Source organism: Aulonocara stuartgranti (genome assembly GCF_965226115.1).
Source record: "Aulonocara stuartgranti genome assembly, chromosome: 18".
Taxonomy (NCBI): domain Eukaryota; kingdom Metazoa; phylum Chordata; class Actinopteri; order Cichliformes; family Cichlidae; genus Aulonocara; species Aulonocara stuartgranti.
Window position 1 is genome coordinate 10,952,623 of NC_138954.1, and position 21,059 is coordinate 10,973,681.

Consider the following 21,059-nt stretch of genomic DNA (forward strand, 5'->3'; position numbering starts at 1 on the left):
AAGGAGACTACCTTCCTTTTCTCACTCTTATCTTTCTTTACCTGCTCTTATATCCTCATGACAAAGATAACAGGGGATCATTGCTGCCTGTCTTTGCTATATTAAATATCTTTTCCCCTACTATACTGCTTATAAATCAGCATTGTGCAACACAGTACTCTTCTGCGCCCTATAAGTTTTCATGCTTGGTCTCTGAAGCTTAATAAAGTACTCAAATGAATGTGGCCTGTCTGTGTTTCATGATGGCACCTTGAGGTGAAGCTGATTGTAATTATACGTTTGAGAGAAGCTTCTGATGCTAATGGGAGCACTCACTGAAGTGAAGCCTCTCCTCTCTCTTGTTTCCTCTTACCGTGGGATCTGCAGTGTCAGCACTGCACCTCAGCCATTCGAGAGCCAGCGTGCATGTTAATGTATGACACGTGCAACACAAATGCACACACATAATGACTAATGCATGTCTTACATTGCGAAATCTGATCTGCTTGAGGAAAACCCTCTCTTGCACAGTTATTTTGTTTTGCTAAATAGTTTCAGCACTCGCGCAGTGATTGACATAATTTGGTAATTATTAGCAGTTAATTGCAGTTTTCTGTTGATTTATTTTGAAGCAGCATGAAATGACAACACTCCTCTGTTCTGTAAAAGAGATTAGCAGGAGTGTTTCTGCTAAACTTCTGCCGAATTTCTTAATGCCCCCGTAGGTTGTGTCGAACTTGTGTCTTTGGATCGTGCCAGCTGGCAGAGTGGCATCGTGTTTTCCACGAGCAGCATGCCAGGCCGTCGGGTTGTTCAGGGAGATTTGTAAAGCGTGAGCGAGAGCGGTAGTGACATGCCCCATAAAAGCTCTTTTGTGCTTCTCTTTATTGCATGTTGGGTCTCAGACAGAGGTCAGGGACGGCTTAGTGGAGAGCAATATGGGAGTGACCCTTCGCTGCTCACGCGCGACCTCCTGCAGACACTCATCCACAAACATTTACTCACACACACACTCAGGTAGGCATATTGTATTCCTGCTGCCTTGCAGGATTTTGCAGGATATATATATATATATATATATATATATATATATATATATATATATATATATATATATATATATATATATATATATATATATATATAAGCTCAGCGATTCTCTGCGCGATCAACCTCTCACATGTTTAAGCTGCGGGAGATTTCACTTGTCATGTTTGCATAGTAAGCTAACGATTAATAAGACGATGTCAGAGGAATTGGTGCACAAATTATCATCACTCACAGATCAGTGCTGTCGCTCTCTATACACAGTTCGCACGATTGCAAAGTGAAAGCAAAAAAACAAGCGCAAATTCAAACGCGACTTCAATATGTCACATATTGACAGTGGCTCACCGATGCCAATGACATAATTACCCAGCTACATTTCTGAAAGAATGCAAAAGCATTGACATATATTTTTCCTACAATAGCCCGACGGGCAGGGCAGAGATAGATTTTGGTAGCCCGACTGAAAAAATCGCTAGCTCCGGGACATCGGGCTAGCGATATTGCAAGCCCTGTATCTGATTGAGGAATCACTCATCTTTGGAAAAGAGAGTTTATTACAGAGAAATGGCTCTTTCCAAAATAAAAGCTATACTATCCGCTTCTTCTGGGCTATATTCTCAGCAGCATAAGGAGAATCATGTGCTAACAGCTGTCTAAATGACTCGGCTAAAGTTAGTAGCATGCTTGCTTTTTTTTATCTGCTTCCACTTGTCTTTGCACTAGGATGATGTTGGCGTAAATGTGCAGTCATATTCGTTGTGTTCCCACTAGTGCTTTCAGGTTAATCTCGTTGAAATGACCTTAACGCCACAACACGGCAAATCTCTGTTAACGAGCTACCGCCGATCGCTCCGTGCATGGGGCTAGACGGCCAACACGTTAACGAGCTAACTGCGCTAACACACTAGTTCACACACATGTAATTGAGCATTGCATGGCACATCCAACATACTGTTTTACTTTAGTCCATGACTAGGTCTATGTTGCAAGGAGAGCTTAACTTCTGTCTTGCTAGCTTGCCCTGCGCTCTTCCTTCTGACTATGCTGTCTGTGTTGAGCGCTCAGTGGATCTGCGCAGGACAGTGCAGCCTAGGCGGAGTAGTCGAACACAGATTCACTGAGCGCTCAACACAGACAGCATCGTCAGAAGGAAAATTGATAAAATAAATTACAAATGTTGTATTGTTCGATACATATGCGTACCGAACCGAAAGCACTGTATCGAACGGTTCAATATCGATACGAATATCGTTGCACCCCTAATATATATATATATATATATATATATATATATATATATATATATATATACTCTGCAAGTCAGCATAGGTTGCTACAGCTACCGGTGGTTACTCCTTTGAGAATTCCTGGCCTGTTCTTTCTTTTCCCGTCTACATGCTGCTGTAGGACCTGGAAATCTCTGGTGGGCATCCAGGAATAGCAGCACTGTTGATGCTTCATGCAGATTGCCTGATCTTTTCTTTTTTATATATTTTAATTTGTCTGCAACATTGAAAGTCCTGTGTTTTTGCTGGAACATGCATCAGAGAATTCCAGTCATTTTAATGGTCTATCCATCCAAATTCTTCCACTTGTCTAATTCAGGGTCGCAGGGGGGCAGGAGCCTATTCCAGCTGCCATAGGGTGCAGGGTACACCCTACAGAGGTTTCATCTCCATCCCAGGGCTAACACATTCACAGTTGCAGGGGTTTGAACCTAGGACCTTCTTGTCATAGTGCTAACCACTACACCACTGTGTCCCCCCCCAGGTTACTGTTACTAAAAAATTGATTTCTAGTTTGTAAAATGAACCACAATAGAAATATTTTTAATTCCTTCTGTAGGTGTTCTATTTGGTGTTTTTGTTGGGTGTTGGAATCTATTAACTTCTCTAAATATATAACTTTACATACTGTGTAAAGCAAACAAACCAACATCCTGACAAAGATTGGAAATACTCTGAACACTTTGCCACTGAAAAATATTAGAAAAAGACGACCGAAATCACACAGAGCTGGTTTCAAGTGTTTTGAGCTGAAGAAGATTGGGTAATGCTGCAAAATAAAATAATAATGTGTGTGTGTGTGTGGGGGGGGGGGGGGGTCATTAAGACTCGGATACAATGAGTCTATCATATTTCTTATAGAAAGAATAAATAGAAATGAATATATGTCGTAAGTTTGCAACAAAAATAAAAATTCTGTACAAAAATCACACAAGAGGGACGTGATGGTAACAACAAGTCAGAGGAAGAAGCTGTTCGTTCTCCTTTTACCTCTCTCTCAAAGAAAACATCTGACTGTACCTGTGAAAAGCGAGAGTGCATTCACCAGAAATGCTGCCTATTTTTTTTGTCTGGTTTGTTTGATAATGGGCAAGTTACAGTTTATCAGCGTTTTGACTGAAAACATCTGTGTCTGTGGCCAAACATGGTACTGAGTAAAGAACAAACCAAACAGTAAGATGCAAAACCTGAACGTTAAGCCTCCAAAATGCTAAAAAGCTTTGCAGGGCTGAGGGGACCCATATGGAAAAGAAATAGTAAAAACTTATATGTGATTACTCATGAAAGTGGCCACTTTCTCATTACTTTCATACATTGTTTTAGTAAGTATCCAAAACATACAAGTTTCATTATATAATTTTTCAAGGGATCTTATATCTGTTTTCACTCTTATATGCTTTTCATACAAGTTTCACACAAGACAGATACAAACTTTATAAGATTTATATATATCTTTTCCATATGGGGAACCGCAGGGTTTGATGATACTTTTCAGTGAATTTGTCACCGTGAAGTGGCAACCTCTGAGGATGCAACAATAAAGGCAACACAGAAGGTGGCATTAACTGGCAGCTCCCCGAATGGCAGTTTGCTTGAAAAATGAGTCAGTGCCCACAGACTTCTCCAAATTTAGAGCAGAAATTTCAAAACTAGCTTGTTCTCTGCAGATAATTTCGTCCTTTGTGACAATTGTACATGGGGTGAATTTTTATATGACTCACCCATTTAAAGCATTTGAAATTATACATGATTACGGATTTAATGCTTTGAGAGACAAGTGGATGGTGTCACTGCAGCTTACCAGAGCATTGCCAGGTCTCAGCTAACCTGAGTCACTGAACTGGACCTCTGCACTGTGTTTGTAGTTTTGGCACCTTCTGGAGAAATGTTCATCATTTAATAGTCCCAAAAATGGCTAACCAAGTTAGCCTATAACTTGGCACACCACCCTGAAACTCAAGGTTCACTCTTGCTACACCTGTTTCGTATAGTCAATCTAGTTCACTACAAGCAATTACTTTAATAACACACAAATAAATTTGTTTCATTGCTTTAAAAAGCATCACTGAGTACAGTTTTAAAGTCTTAGCTGATGGTTTTACTTACACCAGCGCCATCCTTTGGCCCAAAACATGCCCACTTGGAATTTTACCAGCTTTATAACGGCAGTTGTGTGCATTTTCTTCCACCTGCCTCTCCTAAGCTCTGCTCCTGCATTCAGGCTATAAAGACCTCTGAGGTGGATCAAAATCTCTGGACAGCTACTGATGTTAAGACAAAGGGGAGATGGAGATGCTTGAAGCTGTTTACAAGATCACATCCGCTGGGGGTGCCCTGACATTGGAACGACCTCAGAGTGCTGCATGAAGCCTGTCTTACTGCCGATTATACGGACAGACCAGCAACCGCCACAAACGCAGTCGCAGCCACAGACGCACCAGGATGCCCAGACAAAAAGCACAAAAACAGGCACCCACACAATAACACGCTGTATGGATGTCTCGACAACGCATGCGTGTGCAGACGAGCACACACGTGCATCATATTGGAAGCCCACTCTGCTAGATTGCTTTAATTCATTTAGCTTTGATTGGTGAAAGGTTTTTTTTTTTTTTCCTCAAAATATCACCGCTGCTCCTGTTTGCAGCAACTTCACTGTAGCCTCGAGGAGGAATGGGTGGCGGTGCACCATTTTCAGCAGCAAATTGAATTTCAGTGGGTTGCATGGTGCGTATTTGGCTGATGGAGCATATCTAGAAGCTGTATATTTAGACTAATGCAGGTGCTGCAAGTCACAGATTGATTACCGGTTTAAAAATAAAACAGCTGTGTGCATCATGAAGTAGCAGGAGCAGCAACAGAAAACACTTGTGCATCAGAATAATGTCCTTGGATGGGGTGAAAAAAATTAAATCAAGTGACAAAAAGAGAGGGCGTCTGACACTTAAATATATTCAGACAAGTGTGTGTGCGTGTGCTGTATTAATTAATTTATCGAAACGGATTACAGTCCAGATTGAGGGCTCATTCATCCAGATCTCCGTAATATAATCTGCCTCTAAACATTTCATAGCGACTTATCTCTCTGAGCTCTCCCGCCGGGTGAGCGATATTTATTCTGTTGTGTCGGAGTCTTAGCTGCCTCTGTCAGGGCTGAGAAGGGGTTTATCTGCATCCAGCGGCAGTCGCAACTGCGTTTGTGCTCCGTTACCACCCCCTTCCCTGCCAGCCCCTCCATCCCGCCCCCCTCTTTCGCTGGTCACACCACACTTCCTGTTAAATCCCATTACCAGAGCCAGACGCCCCTCTCTGCAATGTGTTACGGTCTTTGAGCTAAATCATAAATAGGCCAAGCTGTTGAGTACAGATGCTGCTGAAAATACTCTCGCTGTGTTCCCATTTTTACTCATCCTCCACCCCCAAAATGTTTTTCTGTTTTTTTTCCCCCTTCCCACATTGGGATGTTTGGGGTGATGTCACTGTGTATGTCAGTCTGCACTTGTTCCAAAAATGCCCGAGTGTATTACGCAAACAGGCGTGTCAGAATACTCCATATTGTTGTGCTCCAACACTTGTTCCAAGACTGTAGTGAGACTGCAGCAGCAACATGAAAAATGAAATTTTCTCAGGGAAATTGAGTTGTCAGGATTTTGCCCCACATCTAAAAAAAAAAAAAAAAAAAAGATATCGCCAACTTGTGATGCATTTTTAATTCTAAACAAATGCTATAAACACTTGTTGAACATAAACACTGTCGCACACAACTTCTGGGATACAACACAGACGGTAGCAGTTGATCGTTTCTTTATTTTCGAGGGTTATCATTAGTTCCCAGTGTGATACCATTTTTCATTTTTAATGAGAGAGGAGCATAGACTGTGTAAAAGAATTGCCTTAGCCACAGTGATGCAACTCATTGGTTTTCAGCCTCTTGACCCTCAGCTGAAGAAAGTTTAGTAAACTGTAGGCATTAACTATACATTCAAGGACACAAATAAATGTGAGATACAAGTAAAACACCAGGATTTCACTCATTAAAACTGAAAATACAACTTCTTGGATGGTCTGTACCACACAACAAGCTAAAATATTCATATTACACCGATGATTTGACATGTTAGTTTGGAGCCAGCTCTATGTAAGCATTCGCTAATTGTGAAACCAGTTAGAACGAGTGGTTGTTGTTAAATTTGCAAGTTCAAAGTTGTGGAAGCCTGTTTCTCCACCTGCAAAAAACCAGGGGTCAGTCCTGGGAGGATATTTATGGAATAACTTCAACACTATTCTTATAATGTTAATGCCAGACATCATCTGGCTAATAAGAATTTGGTGAAATGTGAACATACTAACCCGTCCAACCACCAATTTAACATATCAAACTGAAACACTCAAACCCTACATAACTGTTTATCATAGTTTTATTTATTTTTTTATACTGTTTTAATTTGGTTGTACCTACATGGGCATTGTAAAGCACCGTGTGTACTTTGTTCTCGAAAAACACTATATTAATGAACCTTACTTAGTTACTTAATCCAGCAGACTAGTGCGCTGTCTCAGCTGGGGCTATCAAAAAAGCCACAGATAAAGATGGCTGCATCCCAAGACGACTCTATTCACCAATCAAAACATTCCAGAGCAAATTCTGATGATGGGAATTTTTAGAATTTGTCGACTAAAATTTAAAGAAATGTCTCGGGACTTGCTGGATTGTACAGTCCAGTGTACCGACTCACTGAGGGTTTATAAGAGTGGAGATGTTATTTTTCAAAAATCAGCTTTTTGTGTCTTCTCTTTTTAAGAACCTGTCGCCCAAACTCCTCCCTGACATCCTTAAAGTGTCACCTCTAAATTCCTGCCCCTCATATCTTGTGCTAAACCTTATCCTAACTCTGTCATCTTCAAATAAATCAAATCAAAGTTTTATCTGACCTCAAACTGCCAAAACAAATCCTAAATCTCATCTTAGTGCTCATTTATAATCCTTACCCAAGTGAAGCCTTTAAAAGAGATTGAGAGGCTACATTGACCTCACTTTGATGATCTAAACTCAAGGTGCTTCTCAAAGATAGAACGGCCCACTATGAGCACACACATATATAACTTTAGTTGCCACATACATTTCAGATGTCGTTCAGGGGTGATTTATGTGGAGCTGGAGTAAAGTAAGGAAATGTGGAAGAAAGAAAGAAGCAAGAAGGGAGTAAAACGGGATTAGGGAGTCCAGGAGGGAGGTACATGAGAAGGCCAGTGAAATACAGACTGGCAGTCAGTCAGTCAGGGCCTGCAGCGACTGCTTCACTCGGTCCCACCAGAGTAATGACTGTGTAACTACAATCTGCTAATCCTGCAGGCTGGCAGAGGTCCAAGTAAAAACCAGCAGCACCAGTAATGCAGCCAGTTCTCACACCAGCTGGATCTGCCTGCCAGACTGCATGCTGCTCCTGCGTGACTGCATGACTGACTCTCACTAACCCGAGCTAACCGGCTGTTCAGAGCACCAGACGTGGATGATGATGATGTTGATGATGGGGGAACCTGTGTGCATGTTTGTGCTTTTGAGCGTGCAGGAGGACGAATGTGTGTTGAAGTGGAAGAAAAGCAATCACACAGAGGATGTGAAAATGTGGCAGAGCTTTCAGGAGGCACAATTAATCTCAGTGGTTGAATCAAATTTTAAAAAGTAGAGCAACAGTCATTCACACTATCAGGGAGCAGTAAAAGGTCTTTTAGAGGTGCAGATAATTATTTCCATTATGGAATAACGTGGTGATTATTGGAGCTAAATATTTGGTCTTTGCCGGTCCACGTATCCCACACCAGGTGGGGAATGATTACTGCCTCAGGTGGAGGAGTTTAACTATCTTGGAGAAGTATTGTTGTTCATTTCATGTTATTGATCCTTAATAACTGGAAAATTTCAGCAGGGAACTTTGAGTTAGCGTGATGCTGTAGTGTGGTCGGGATATTGTCTGGTGACGGGTTGTGATTAAAGTTTGAAATCAGCAGGTGTGGAGAAAGAAGTGTTTGCCAGATCTCCGCAGCTTGAAGCTTTATTAGTGATTATTTGCATAACACACCTGAATCTCAGTTCAAAAGGTCTCCACACACCATAAAATTGCCCTGTCCACGTACAGATCTGTGATATGAGTTTTAACACGATTTTTATTTTTATTTTTTAACACAAAGTTTTTGCACGCTCGAATTTTAAAGTGACTACAAAAACATATCAATAGCTGCACTGGCGTTATTTTGAGGATTTGGTAATTTCAGAAGAAGCAACATCAATTTGTCAATTGTAGCGTCGGATTTATGGAACCATGAGTGGAGTGCCAAGTTATCAGTTAAAGTTAGAAATGGGATTGAAAATGGCCTTCATTTATAGGACACTTGGTTAACAAACTGCTCCTATAAACTATACAGGTGCAATGCATTGATACTGATACCTGCTGATGGCTTTGAAGCAACATATAAATAAAATATTACAATTTAATTCACCAAACTTCTGTGTCTATGAGCATGGCTCGCAGTGTCAGATAACTACAATAAAACAACAGTTATAGCCAAGAGGTCAGCTACCTGCCTAGTGGGAACCTACTTGCCAGTAAAAACAGCCATGCCTTTAATAATTCAAAATTTAAGCTGTAATAAAATTCAAATGGGTATTTTATTAGAAGGAAATCAACCTTTATAGTTTTCATGAAGGAAAGAATTAACGAAAAATGTTTATTTATGCTCTAAAGTTGTACTTCAGTGTTGTCTTCTTTCAGCCCTGAAGTTTCCCGCTTCTATGACCCACTTGAAGCCAAAAAACTAACAGCTCAAAAAAAACCAAACCCTGTTACTTCAGTTTTCGTCATTAGATTAGAAGAATAACAATGCCATACAGATATCTGACGTTTAAATGACTACTCACTGTTAATGTATGTAATATAAGGTCTGTTTGTGCAGTTATATTTGCAAGCGAATCGCAGATGAGTGTCTTTGAGTTACTTGATCACGTTGTTGTTTCTCTGACTCTCACATTGGCTTGTGTGTAGAATAAACGGGGATCCCTGACAATGGCAGTCTGAGGAGCTTTGTACAAGATGCTGTCTAATCCGCTGTCTCCCCAGAGAGATTAGCCCCGTCACCAGGGTGGGGAATTAAACCACGGCTGGTGTTGGAGAGACCCTGAAAACAAAGCTGAAGTGAGACCCGAGGGGCTGTGGGGGTGCAGATGCACAATTTTGATGCAGCTGATCAATAAATAAAGTAAACTATGAATCTGTCAGTAATTGTTGTATTTAAAGAAAATGGATTTCTGAGAAACATTGAGGTCTGGTTGTAGGGAAAGATCAGAAGAGGTGTAGTTTCCTTCAAGGGCAAACTGTCATCTTCAGTCATTTTGACATTTAGCTTTTTCCAGTGTCTAAAAAAATCAGTTTGACAAATTAAATTTAGGGACATATTTAAGAAATCTGTCTTTTTTCCGAGGGAAACCCAGACAGTTGGTGCCACAGTTCGATCAAACAATCAGATCTTGTAAAGGCAGCAGGCCAAGGTTACTCAGCCTATAGAGAAAATGTTTTTTTTTTTTGGAGAACAGCAGCTCGGAGGTCAAAATGGACTGAGACTGTGGAGAGAGCAACGGGAGCAGATAAAGAAACATGTTGATAAAGGGAATCGTACAGCAGTTAGGAAATGAAACAAAACTATAAAGCTCTTTTGAGCAGCAACAGAGAAATGTGTCTCATCTGTGCCCTGCTTGAACTTCTCTGCACGCAAACCTTATAAAATAAAATGAAGTTTCAAATCAAAACAGTATTTTCATTCAAATTTGTCACAGAAAGCAGCAGACACAGACGTCTCTCTGTAACCGTTGCCGCCTGCAGTTTGGTTATGCTCATTTTTGCGCCACCGTTTCTAAGCGGGCGCTCCCTTCCTGTCGCCGAGCCAGCGACTGAGTCAAGGTCCGTTCTTGCTCTGGGCAAAACAGGTTCTCCCTCACACTTTCCATCCGTCTGGCCATGAATGATTCACACTGTCCTTCTGGTCTGTTTAGGATGGCAACAGAGCTTCTGCAGGGAAGAATCTGCTGTATGCCAAGTGAAATGAGAGTGAGTGAGTGTGTGCTGAAAGAGGAGTAGCCAACACTGATTCTGCTCATTGAGCTATTGCACATCTTTGGTGGGCAGGACAAAAAAATCAGTTTCGTTCAATTCAAATGACATGTTCATCCCACCAGTGAACATCCCTCGTGCACCTTTCAATCTCTGCTACGTGATTCGACATGAATATGCGATTGGTTAATTTTAGGTTAATGCAATGGTTTGCAAGCTTTGGTGCTTCAAACCACTAAAGGTTGGATTTTGATCAGCAGTGGATGAGTGGAGCTAACAGACCATCTCACTCAAGCTTGCAATCAGAGTAAAGCAAAAACAGTTTTCCCAAAAAATGAATAAGAGGAAGCAATATGCTTAAAAACTCTTGTTGCAGTCGACTGCAGTGAGTGACTGTGCTGCTGCTTAGCTCGATCCCAGTGCAGTATTTTTCATCAGTGACCTGTAGTGGTTTATATCAGACAATTGGCACTATATAATGTATATATACAATATGTGCCTTTCTGAAGACTAAGGAGTATTAAAATTGTTGTGACAACATGTCACATTTACAGTTGTGGTCAAAAGGTCAAAAATCTGGAGCATGACTATCGTGGGCTTTAATCGTCTTTTAAACACCTTTAATTACTTTAAAATTAAAGATGTTTAGCACTTCAGCACTTTGCGAGACACTTGATGTCTTTTAAATGTGCTAAATAAAGATGACTTGACTTGAAAACAAGATACGGGTGCACAACTTTTGAATTTATTTTGGATTTTCTCTAATCCGCACACGGTTAAACGTATACATACAGGCTCAAATATACACATACGTACACCTCCGCTGACACAATAGTCCTGGAACATATTCGAAATATGTAATAATCTATTTGATGAGAGACTTTAAGATGCTCGAGTTGGTTTAAAAAAACCCATGAAGACGTTTCACCTCTCATCCGAGAAATCGCTTTCTTTCCGAGCTCCTTAGACTACCATGACCTGGATGACAAGAACCTACACAGAGATGTGTGATTATGACTGTGACATCAGAAATATTAATATCAAGTTATGCTTCCTAGAAAGGAAGCCATCCGTAGCCCAACTGATCATCAAACCTTTAAATAACCCTGCCGGGGCAGCAGTCTGCTCCTGGAAAAGGCTCTGCATTTATAGACGGGGATTTCTTCCTCCCTTTCTCTCTCTCGCTTCTCCTCCTCCTCTCCCTTTCCCCCTCTCTGTGATAATTTATCTTGCCCCAGTCTGATAGAGCTGTAGCTGATGTAAGAAAGTGACTTGATAAAAAATGAATGATTTTATTAGTCAGTAAGACTAAGCTGGCGTGTAGAAGGCCCTGTTTTATCCAGGCTTTGCGTGCGATGCCTACTGTTGTATTAGCTACAGGACAGATTTCCCCACTGGACGGGCAGATGCTTTCCCCTCCGAGCGTCGTGGATGCACCATGTGTCACTGAATCTGAGCCGGGATAAGACGTCTGTCACACTGAGCTATGAATGCGATCTAAAGCACCCTGGTGCATCATACATGACAGACATTAAACCGCCTTTATCTGAATTCTCAAGTTTTCTGAGTTGAATAAAAAGCAGAATCGTCTCAAGGGGCATTTTAGTTTATTCATATAAATCATATATATTGTCTGTTCAATCTGCCGCTCCATTCAACCACAGAAAGAGTGACATGCTAGCCAGATGTTAGCCTTGGATGCAGGCTATTACCAGGACAGTCTCTGACAGTAATTATGTCATGATGTGCAATGTGATCTAAAGTAAACACTTCCTTATTAGATCTAGCTTTGACCTGATGATGCCAATGTTATATAACACATGCAGATAGATTAATGCGCTTCTTTTTTCCAGAGTCTTCTTCACATTAGGGAGTTGGCATACACATTAGCAAACACCATCATCATGATTGTCTATATAAACACTGGCATCGTGATTTATGGAAATATCAGTAGAGCTGCAGAGATCCTCCCTAATAGCCTTCTTATGTCTTTATCACTCTGCTTTAATGTTGGCATGTTTTAAAAATTTCTTTCCTTTTGTGCAGCAGTGAAGAAGTTTGTTTCTGATGAGGCGTTTCTTCTGTTTTGCTCTTTTACAGACTGCACTGAGGCGACGAGGTAGCAGGGAAACATTTAAAGACAAAAAATCCACAAGTCAGGTAAATAAGAAAAAGATGTCAGTGTTACTCACTCTGCAGAAAGAGAATAAGGCACTTTTTTCAACCCTTTACAGGCGTGGATTAGCAGATTTAAAGAGAAAAGCAGCTTTGATAAAATTAAAGAAAAAAACACATCCTGAAGGTGGAAACAAAGAAATCACAACAAGAGGAAAGAAAATAGAAAAATAAGTGTGAAGTCAAAAGTTTAAAATGAGAAACCGTAAGTGAAGATAACAGGAAAACAACCAGGCTGCAACATTTAAGCTGAGCCTTCGGCAGAACATTTACTGTAGCCCACTTACTGCTTTTATCCAGTTCAATAAATGTACTGTTGCCTTCTGGGCTAAATTATGTATCGCAGTGATTTCCAACCTTTTTTTCAGTCTGTGTTTAGTCATTTTGGTACATTTTGTAGTCATACGTCCATTTGAAGGCAGTAAAAGTTACGAAAACCGCAATAGAATAGAATAAGATAAAATAGAATAACATACTATACAACACGAATAAAAATAAAATGCTCTGTTATAGTAGGAAAAAATTGCTCTTGGACTGGATTGGAACTTTTATTGGATGTTTTTAGACAATAACAAAAGTATGAGACGACAGCAGCTTTACTGTCATTTTTATTTCATTAGGAGGACAGTGCGGACCTCAGGTGCCAGCTGCAGTTTGCCAAAGAGGAGTCCGGCCTCATGAGGAAAAAGATGGCCAAGCTCGGCCGTGAAAAGGATGAACTTGAGCAGGAGCTGCAAAAGTACAAATCAGTTTACGGGGACGTGGACAGTCCCCTTCCCCTGGCGGAGTGCTCTGGCGGCGGCCCTCACACCACTCGAGAAGCCGAGCTACGATTGCGTCTCAAGCTGGTGGAGGAGGAGGCTAACATTCTGGGCAGAAAGATTGTGGAGCTGGAGGTGGAGAACCGCAGCTTAAGAGCGGAGAATGAAGACATTCGCTGTCAGTATGAAAGAGACTGCTTTGGGCGCGAGCCTTTCTCCAGCATGCCCTCGTCTCCATATGGCGGCGATGCGCTGGAGTCGGCCAGTGAGCTTCGTCGCCATCTCCAGTTTGTCGAGGAGGAGGCTGAGCTGTTGCGCCGCTCCATCTCAGAGATTGAGGACCACAATAGGCAGCTTACGTCTGAACTCAATCGCTTCAAATTTGGTCCAAGCAGCACCTCTGGGGCCATTGGTGAAGAAGGCAGTGAGGGGGTACTGTTTAAACCCGGGAACGGGGGCACGGGTAATGGCTCCAGTAGTGGGATGTTGATGGAGGAGCTTAAATCAGCCAGGATGCAGATCAACGAGCTGAGCGGAAAGGTGATGAAGCTGCAATATGAGAACCGTGTCCTCATGTCTAATGTCCAGCGCTGTGACCTGGCTGCACACTTGGGCCTGCGAACCGGCAGCCCTCGAGACAGCGATGCGGAGAGTGATGCGGGCCGGCGAGAAGCTGCGGAGGATGAGGAAGCAGGGCGACTTCTCCTCCTCCAACCGAAGAGAGAAGGACCTATTGGAGGTGAGAGTGACTCTGAAGATCTGTTTGAGAAAACAGCGACCACCTCGGGGTTTGGAAGCATCAAACCATCAGATGGCAGCGAGCTCAGTGCCACTGAACTGGCCAATCGTAGAAGGGAAGAGCGGGAGTCATTCGCTAATGTGAAGCGAGAGGCAGAAAGGCTCGGGAAGACAGTGGACCGTTTGATCACGGACACTGACAGCCTGATCTTTGAGGGCAGGCTCCTGGTGACGACAGGAGAGAGCCTCGAAGGCGGGGCAGCCTCTGGATCCAAACCAGACACTCAAGTCCTGGACACCATTAACACCCGCATGAAGGCTTTCCGCACTGAGCTGCACATCTTTATGGAGAAGCTGGACCACATAGGGGAGGGGCTGAGAGAAAGGACAGATGATCTGTCACCCATGCCAAACCTCACAGAGTCCAGCAGCTTCCTGTCCACCGTCACCTCCATGTCTCGTGACTCTCCCATTGGCACGTTTGGCAGAGACCTGGTGACCGACTTCCAGGTAAGTTCAATGGATAGCCTTCTTCTGACCTTTTCAATGCCTTTCTGTACTGTAAGGTGACATGTTTTGGTACACAGAGATGTTCTTTTCACTTTTGTTTGTCCAAAAAGAAAAATGTCTCGTGTTCTATAAAAATTGTGAATAAGAACATCAATTAGCATTAATTCTCCTGATTATTCCAGACAATCTTAAGCTTATGAGAAGCAGATATCAAGGTTTCGTTAACTTGAAAAGCAGTAGGAAACATTAAATTGTCCAAAAAATGACTTTAACTAGCAGGCAAAATTAAGATGGGTACGAGTATACCCAGTGGTATATTGTAAATGTGAGAATTCATTTAGGTTTGAGTTAAATGTCCCTAAGTGTGCATTCATTAGTACACATTTATGGCCAAAATAAACTAAATGAGAGTCCAAGTCAGCAGAAAAAGCATCTCTAATTAAAGGTGCAGCTCTAATTGGCGGCTCATCTTTAGCAGGACACACACTGCACAGCCGTGCCTGTCAAAAGGAATCTCATTAAAGAAAAACGGCGTGAAGGATGGGTTCGGACTTTTTCATTGTCTATCTTCATATAATGCTCGTATGTTGAGTTATGAGAGTGAAGGCCCAATATAATCTTTCAACTCCAATATAAGAAATGAGGGGTAAAATGTAGGAAAAGTTTCTGTTCTGTGTAAAAATCTGCTTATGAAACTGCGCATGAAAACTTTGGGGAGTTCTGCTGCCGCTGTGGCTGCTTCATATTCTCGGCTCAAGGCTAAATGAGCTGCCACCAGCGTACCACACAGGATGGGTCGTAGAGAAGACACTTTTACATTCACTATCTTGGGTGCATAAGTATGTTCATACTGACAAGTGAGACTGCATGAAGTGCTCTAAAAGTACGTGGCTAGTACTCATGACCGGCATAAAGCTTTGTGTGGAACTCTCGCGTTGGTCGCCACGGTTGCATATTTGGAAAAAGAGAGAATCTTCAAATATTTATCAGACAAACCGAGGACATGTGGGGTTTCAGAAAGGAGATGACAGTGCCAGCTAGTCATTGTTTAATATTTGTGTGTCAAATTGTTTCCTTCACCATAGAAGAATTTAATATTAATTCTTATGTGAAGCTCGACAAGTTGCAAACATTCACAAGACATGACGCTAGACGACAGTTGTGGTCAGAGTTCTCTCTTGTCATTTCCAGTAAGTGCAGAACTTTGTTAAACCCTGTCAACATTCATACAGTGCATCACGTGTCTGCCTAGTAAACTATGCACAGTGTATATATAGTTTATATACTAACTAGGGGAACTATAGTGTCCAATTTGGGGAAACAGTGTCTCTCTCTAATTGCATTAAAGTACTATTTGAGTACTTTTAACTGGTTGAAAAAATGTCTTACGAAGACCCAGTACAGACTAAATTTGATAACGTTGATTCCTGAAGCTTTTTGCATAGAGTGAGTAATGGATGTTATATTTTTGTAGTGTGGTTTGGGTTAGTGCAGGTTTAAAATGGTAGTAAACGGGAGGTAGGGAAAGCAAAAGCCTTCATCTGCTATCTTTGGGTATTTATCTTGTTGATTTTCAGTATCATTGAATCCTCCGGCCTGTTTACATTTAGTTTTGAAATATGTCTTGGAAGGTCAGATCATAAGTGGGCAGTGGTTAGTACCAGTGTAGATGTAGATGAGACGCTTTGTGATATGATAGCTTTTGTGTTTTGGCTAGGCCACAAATCTATTGGCGTATTAATTCTAATGCGTCCTTCAACATTTTCCAAGGTTCCCCGCTAATTTCAATAGTTGGAACAGTTCGTTTAGCATTTTATTTTCTATGCTAGGACTTGCAACACAAATTGGGCACCTGATTGGTGTACAGGGACCTTTAACCTCTAGTGCCAGTATTCACAAAGTGTAGGCCAATGACAGCCTTTGCTTGGTGCATCAAGATAGGAAATAATGAGCTTCGTGTCATACTACACCAATTCAAAACAAGATTAAGAGAATTTGAACTGTTCTGTTTTATATGTCATAGCACTCTAATCCTTGGTACCTGAATACAGTTGATGTAAATAAATGCCATAGGTAATGAATAAAAAATATAAAACTGTAAAAGAATTGTAATTACAACCATAAACCACCACTCTGGAATGATTTGTTACAAGTAGAGTGAGGGGAGTTTTCGCAAATGTTAGGCAAATATGTAAACCACTACACTGCAGCTCTTGGCTCCCTAAATTGGACCTCCGTCCTTGACAACCTGTTTATGACTTGGACAGTAATAAAACACCTGAGAGGCACATGATAAACAAATGCCCAAGATGGATTTTAAAACAAAGTGTAAACAGGCTCTCTGATTCTTTAGATTAAACACGAGATATCAAAAGTTACCTAAGAGACAATGAGCTTGTTGCAGACAGACGTTTGGCAGTTAAATGCTTTGAAGCATCTCAACTGGTCAACCAGCAACAAGGAAACTGAGCTAAGGGTTAGATAAACTGGAAAAGATCCGAACCGTAAGCTTTAAAGGAAGATTGAGATTGAGGGCCTTAATAAACCTCCAGGGCTTTAGTAACACACAGCGTCAGGCCCCACACTCACCCCAGCTCGACCACACTGGCACCACCGCCACCCCTCCCCAGACCCACTGCCACCACCATTGCTTCCTGCTGCTGCTGTTGCTGCTGCTTTCACATCTGCATCTTCATGCACATCCTCATAGCCAGAAGCCCTGCCTGCCTGCCTGCCTCCCTCTCCATGCACTCACTGTCTGCAGCTGCCCTGCTTTCAGTCAGCCAAGGCCAAAGGAGAGTGGCTGGCTTAAGAGGGTGCTTGAAAGGGTGCTTGGTGTGAATGGAGTAAGTACTAAAGGAGTTTAGCAGCTTCTTCCACTTGGCCCGACTTTCTTGACACTACAAATTGCCGCATGAAGTTCAGTTGGTATTTTTCTCTTTATAGCTCCGCTGCACGATACTATCATTACTGTGACTCATTATGACACAAAAATGGTGTAGCTGTTATGTTTGCACAACATATCATCACGCATACACAGACACACGTGGGATTGGATACTCCATGGTGTTGTCAAGGAGACGAACCATAAAAATGTGTGCACTCACTAAAATAACCTGTGCTAGACCAAAAAAAGAGTCTGAAACGTTGTTGCATGGCAGTGTGAGTTGCCTGTGGAAGAACCTCGCTGGCTGGCATCCTGCTTTCTGTCCTTGTTTTATCGCGTCCTTGTTTTATAGTGTAAATCAACATGTCAACATACAGTGTACTCTACCAAAGCAGGTTCATTATTCCTGTGCTGCATGATCAGGCCGACATCTTGGATGTCATTTCTAATTAGCCAGACTGTCGTATGGAATAAAACAATCAGCTCTTTAAACATCTCTCCCTTGAAGAACCCAGTGTGCTTTGTAGAGATAATAGAGTGAAGCTGCCTCCATACTCATTCTGTCCAAGGACTTGTTTCTGCTTTGCTCCTCTGCCTGTAGGATTCACTTGTTAGTCTGGGTGAAGCTGGGTGGGTTAGTTAAAGCTAACCGCTGAACTAACAACCTTGACTTGTTCCAAAAAAAGAAAAGAAAAAAGCCTTCAAGCACTGAGAGCTGCTGAAGGTGGATTAAGCTTGAGAATGTAATTAATGTAGTTAATGTGTGTGTAATAAATTTAAATATGAAGCTCTTTATAAAAGTGCATTCAGAAAGGAGTAAAAATAGGCATTTTCATGTAATTATTTTGTAATTTTTTTGTAATTCTACCTGAAAATTATCATTAAAACGTCTCTTTATGACTAAGTATGTTGTGTCAATAAGAAGCATATTTAATGAATTATACAATTTAAGACGTGTTCTCAATTAAAACATTCATATGTATAAATTCACCCTTAAAAACACTGATTTTTTTTCCTACATTTAAACTAACCATCTCGGTATTTTCTCATTCTCAGATTTCTCTCAGTTATAATTATGACAATTTATCTATTTGAAAATATTTTTATCAACGTGATTTCCAAATTCCAAAAATGGCTCGGCAGTACTGAAATTTTGTAATAACATTGTGATAATGAAACCTCAATTATATTGAGAGCAAAACACTTAAAATGAAAAATGCAGGTTTTGTGATTATGGGAGTTTTATGATATTAAAATGTTATAATAAAAACAACAGCTTAGTTTGAATATATTCTTGTAATAATGACAAAAACCTCATATACTTATTTATGAGGCTCTGAAGAAGTTGTTCTTAACTTAGAAGATAGTTTCTGAATGATTCTCAAACACTCATGGAAAATATTGTCAACATTGCAAGATATAGAAAGAAAAACTATAAGAAATTAGAGCACATCCTGCATTAGGATTGCAACAGCTGTAACACCAATTATATCTCACACTGCAGCCATTTAAAATATTAAATGTTAAATATTCTCTAAACTTATTTGATATATAGAATAAAATGCATTAAAAGAGAGAGACTCTGTGACAGAGGCGTAAAGAGGGAAAAGGACCATGGGCCCCCTGGTGCCCCTTATTCAGTAATCATAAGATGGATCCCATCTATCTTTTGACCCCAGCTACCTATTTATTAAACTTTTGGGAACAACAATTTACAATGTTGCTGCATTTTTGCATTGACAAAACCCAAACAGACAAACACACATGACAAAATTCCCAAAGCTGCATTCGGGGGATTTCCTGCTAAAGTTTCGTTGGCAACGCTAAATTTTCGAAAGACGACACAGACTCACAAGGTGGAAACAATAAAAGTCGCTCTGTTGTAGCATATAAACTTACCATTGTTTTTTTTTCTTTGATAAATACCTTACCTCTTTGGTATGATGACTTAACTGCTTGCTAGTAGCAATATTACACTCAAAGAAATGTGTGAGCACTGCTACAAAGGAGGCAACTAGCATGTTGCTTCAAAAGCTTGACCGAAGCCTCCAATGACTTCAGTGTATTTTCAATGCTGTACTGTCTGAAAACAATGTGCATCATACAGGCTCAAGATGCAACTTCCCTTTAGTTTACTGCTTCTACGACACACACGGCTGTGCACGGGCATGTGTTGAAAACCTTTAGCGTGCTAGCTCTGCAGTTTGGCGCGGTATCTCTCAGCTGTTGGTTTGGACTCATGTATCCCTCATTGCATGCGCTTCATAACAAGTGTTTTGCATTCTTTTCCTCCCCGATTCCCTCTCTTTGTTCCTCTTTGTGTTCCCGCCAGATGTTTCAGCCCATGATTTTGTTCATCCTCATTCTCGTTCTCTTCTCATCTCTCTCATACGCCGTCATCTTTAAGTTGGTCTTCCTCTTTGCGCTCTTCTTCGTACTGTAGTCCGTTTGTTCTTCTCCACATCGTGTAGTCTGTTAGTTGATTATTACCCCCCCCCCTCGGCTTATCTTCTTTACCCATTTTCTGTTTTTGTTTTTCTCTGCCCGCTTTCTCGTCCCCCTCACACTGTTTGGTGTCTTCTGTCTTTGTTGTCCACAACCCACCTCACACATCTTTCCCTCTCCAATACCACCATCACCACCACCACCTGCACCCCGTATCCCGCACCTGTCACCCATCTCCCTAATCCCTTACACCCACCATCCACACTACCCCCCCACCCCCTTTCCCCTCCCTTCCCTCTCCTTCCCTCTCCCCACCCCACGACACTCACAGTCCGGTCAGAGGGATGAGCTGGAGTGGCGTCTAGGACAGGAGCGAGGCGTGGAGCCCCAGAGCCAGGGTGGGGGCCAGGCCCAGAGCAGGGGAGCCACTGGACTCACTAGGTACCACAGGCCCCTGGCTTTAAAAGTAGAGGTCAGTGCCTCCTCCATCTCCCTTCTGCTAAGTCTGAACCATAAATCTGGACAGTTTTTCTTTTTCTTTTTTTTTTTGACCTGAACACTGTTTTTATATTACTCCATTGCCAACTGATTCAAATGCTCCGCAGGGTGAATAACTGTCAAGTGCAGCTCTGCAGGATGAATGTAAACTCCAAACAGCAACTCCAAAACTAACTCAAACATTTAGATCTCAACATATTGATATGTGCAAAGCTTTGAGACATCCTATTTACATATTTTATTTCCTCTCCTGAGAGTTGCAGCTCTCTATCTCCAGATTTTTCTAGCGCTAACCTGACACAGGTATTTAAGATACAATGAGTGCGGAGCTTACCTTTGAAATGGAAGTGATCTGTGCATGCCAGCTGATGATATCTGTTCTGTTACACCTGTGACATTGTTTGGTGATAGTCAGGGGTTTACAGTTTGGAGTTGATTTTTGGAGTTGACTCAAGTTGAACACTTGTACAGGTACAGGTCAAATGTAACGTTCGATTTCACAGATTACTTATAAATTAAAGAAAAAAAGCATAAGTTATGTTGATCCCTAACAAAGGCATCTTACATTACATCCAAATACACTCCAAATTTGGCTGATTGTAAATGACAGTGGGTTAAATTTGAACTG

General features: G+C 41.4%; 1 protein-coding gene across 5 annotated transcripts in view; it reads left to right on the forward strand.

Moving 5' to 3' along the window:
• Positions 1-21,059, forward strand: part of mtcl1 (microtubule crosslinking factor 1) — a 79,520-nt gene that overhangs the window by 26,015 nt on the left and 32,446 nt on the right. For 4 of the 5 annotated variants that reach the window (XM_082512342.1, XM_082512343.1, XM_082512346.1 and 1 more), the window contains exons 4-6: positions 12,518-12,577; positions 13,213-14,601; positions 20,265-20,405. In XM_082512342.1, coding sequence (XP_082368468.1) covers positions 12,518-12,577; positions 13,213-14,601; positions 20,265-20,405 — 1,590 coding nt within the window. The remainder of the gene's footprint in view (positions 1-12,517; positions 12,578-13,212; positions 14,602-20,264; positions 20,406-21,059) is intronic. The other variant, XM_082512344.1, reaches the window with a different exon arrangement.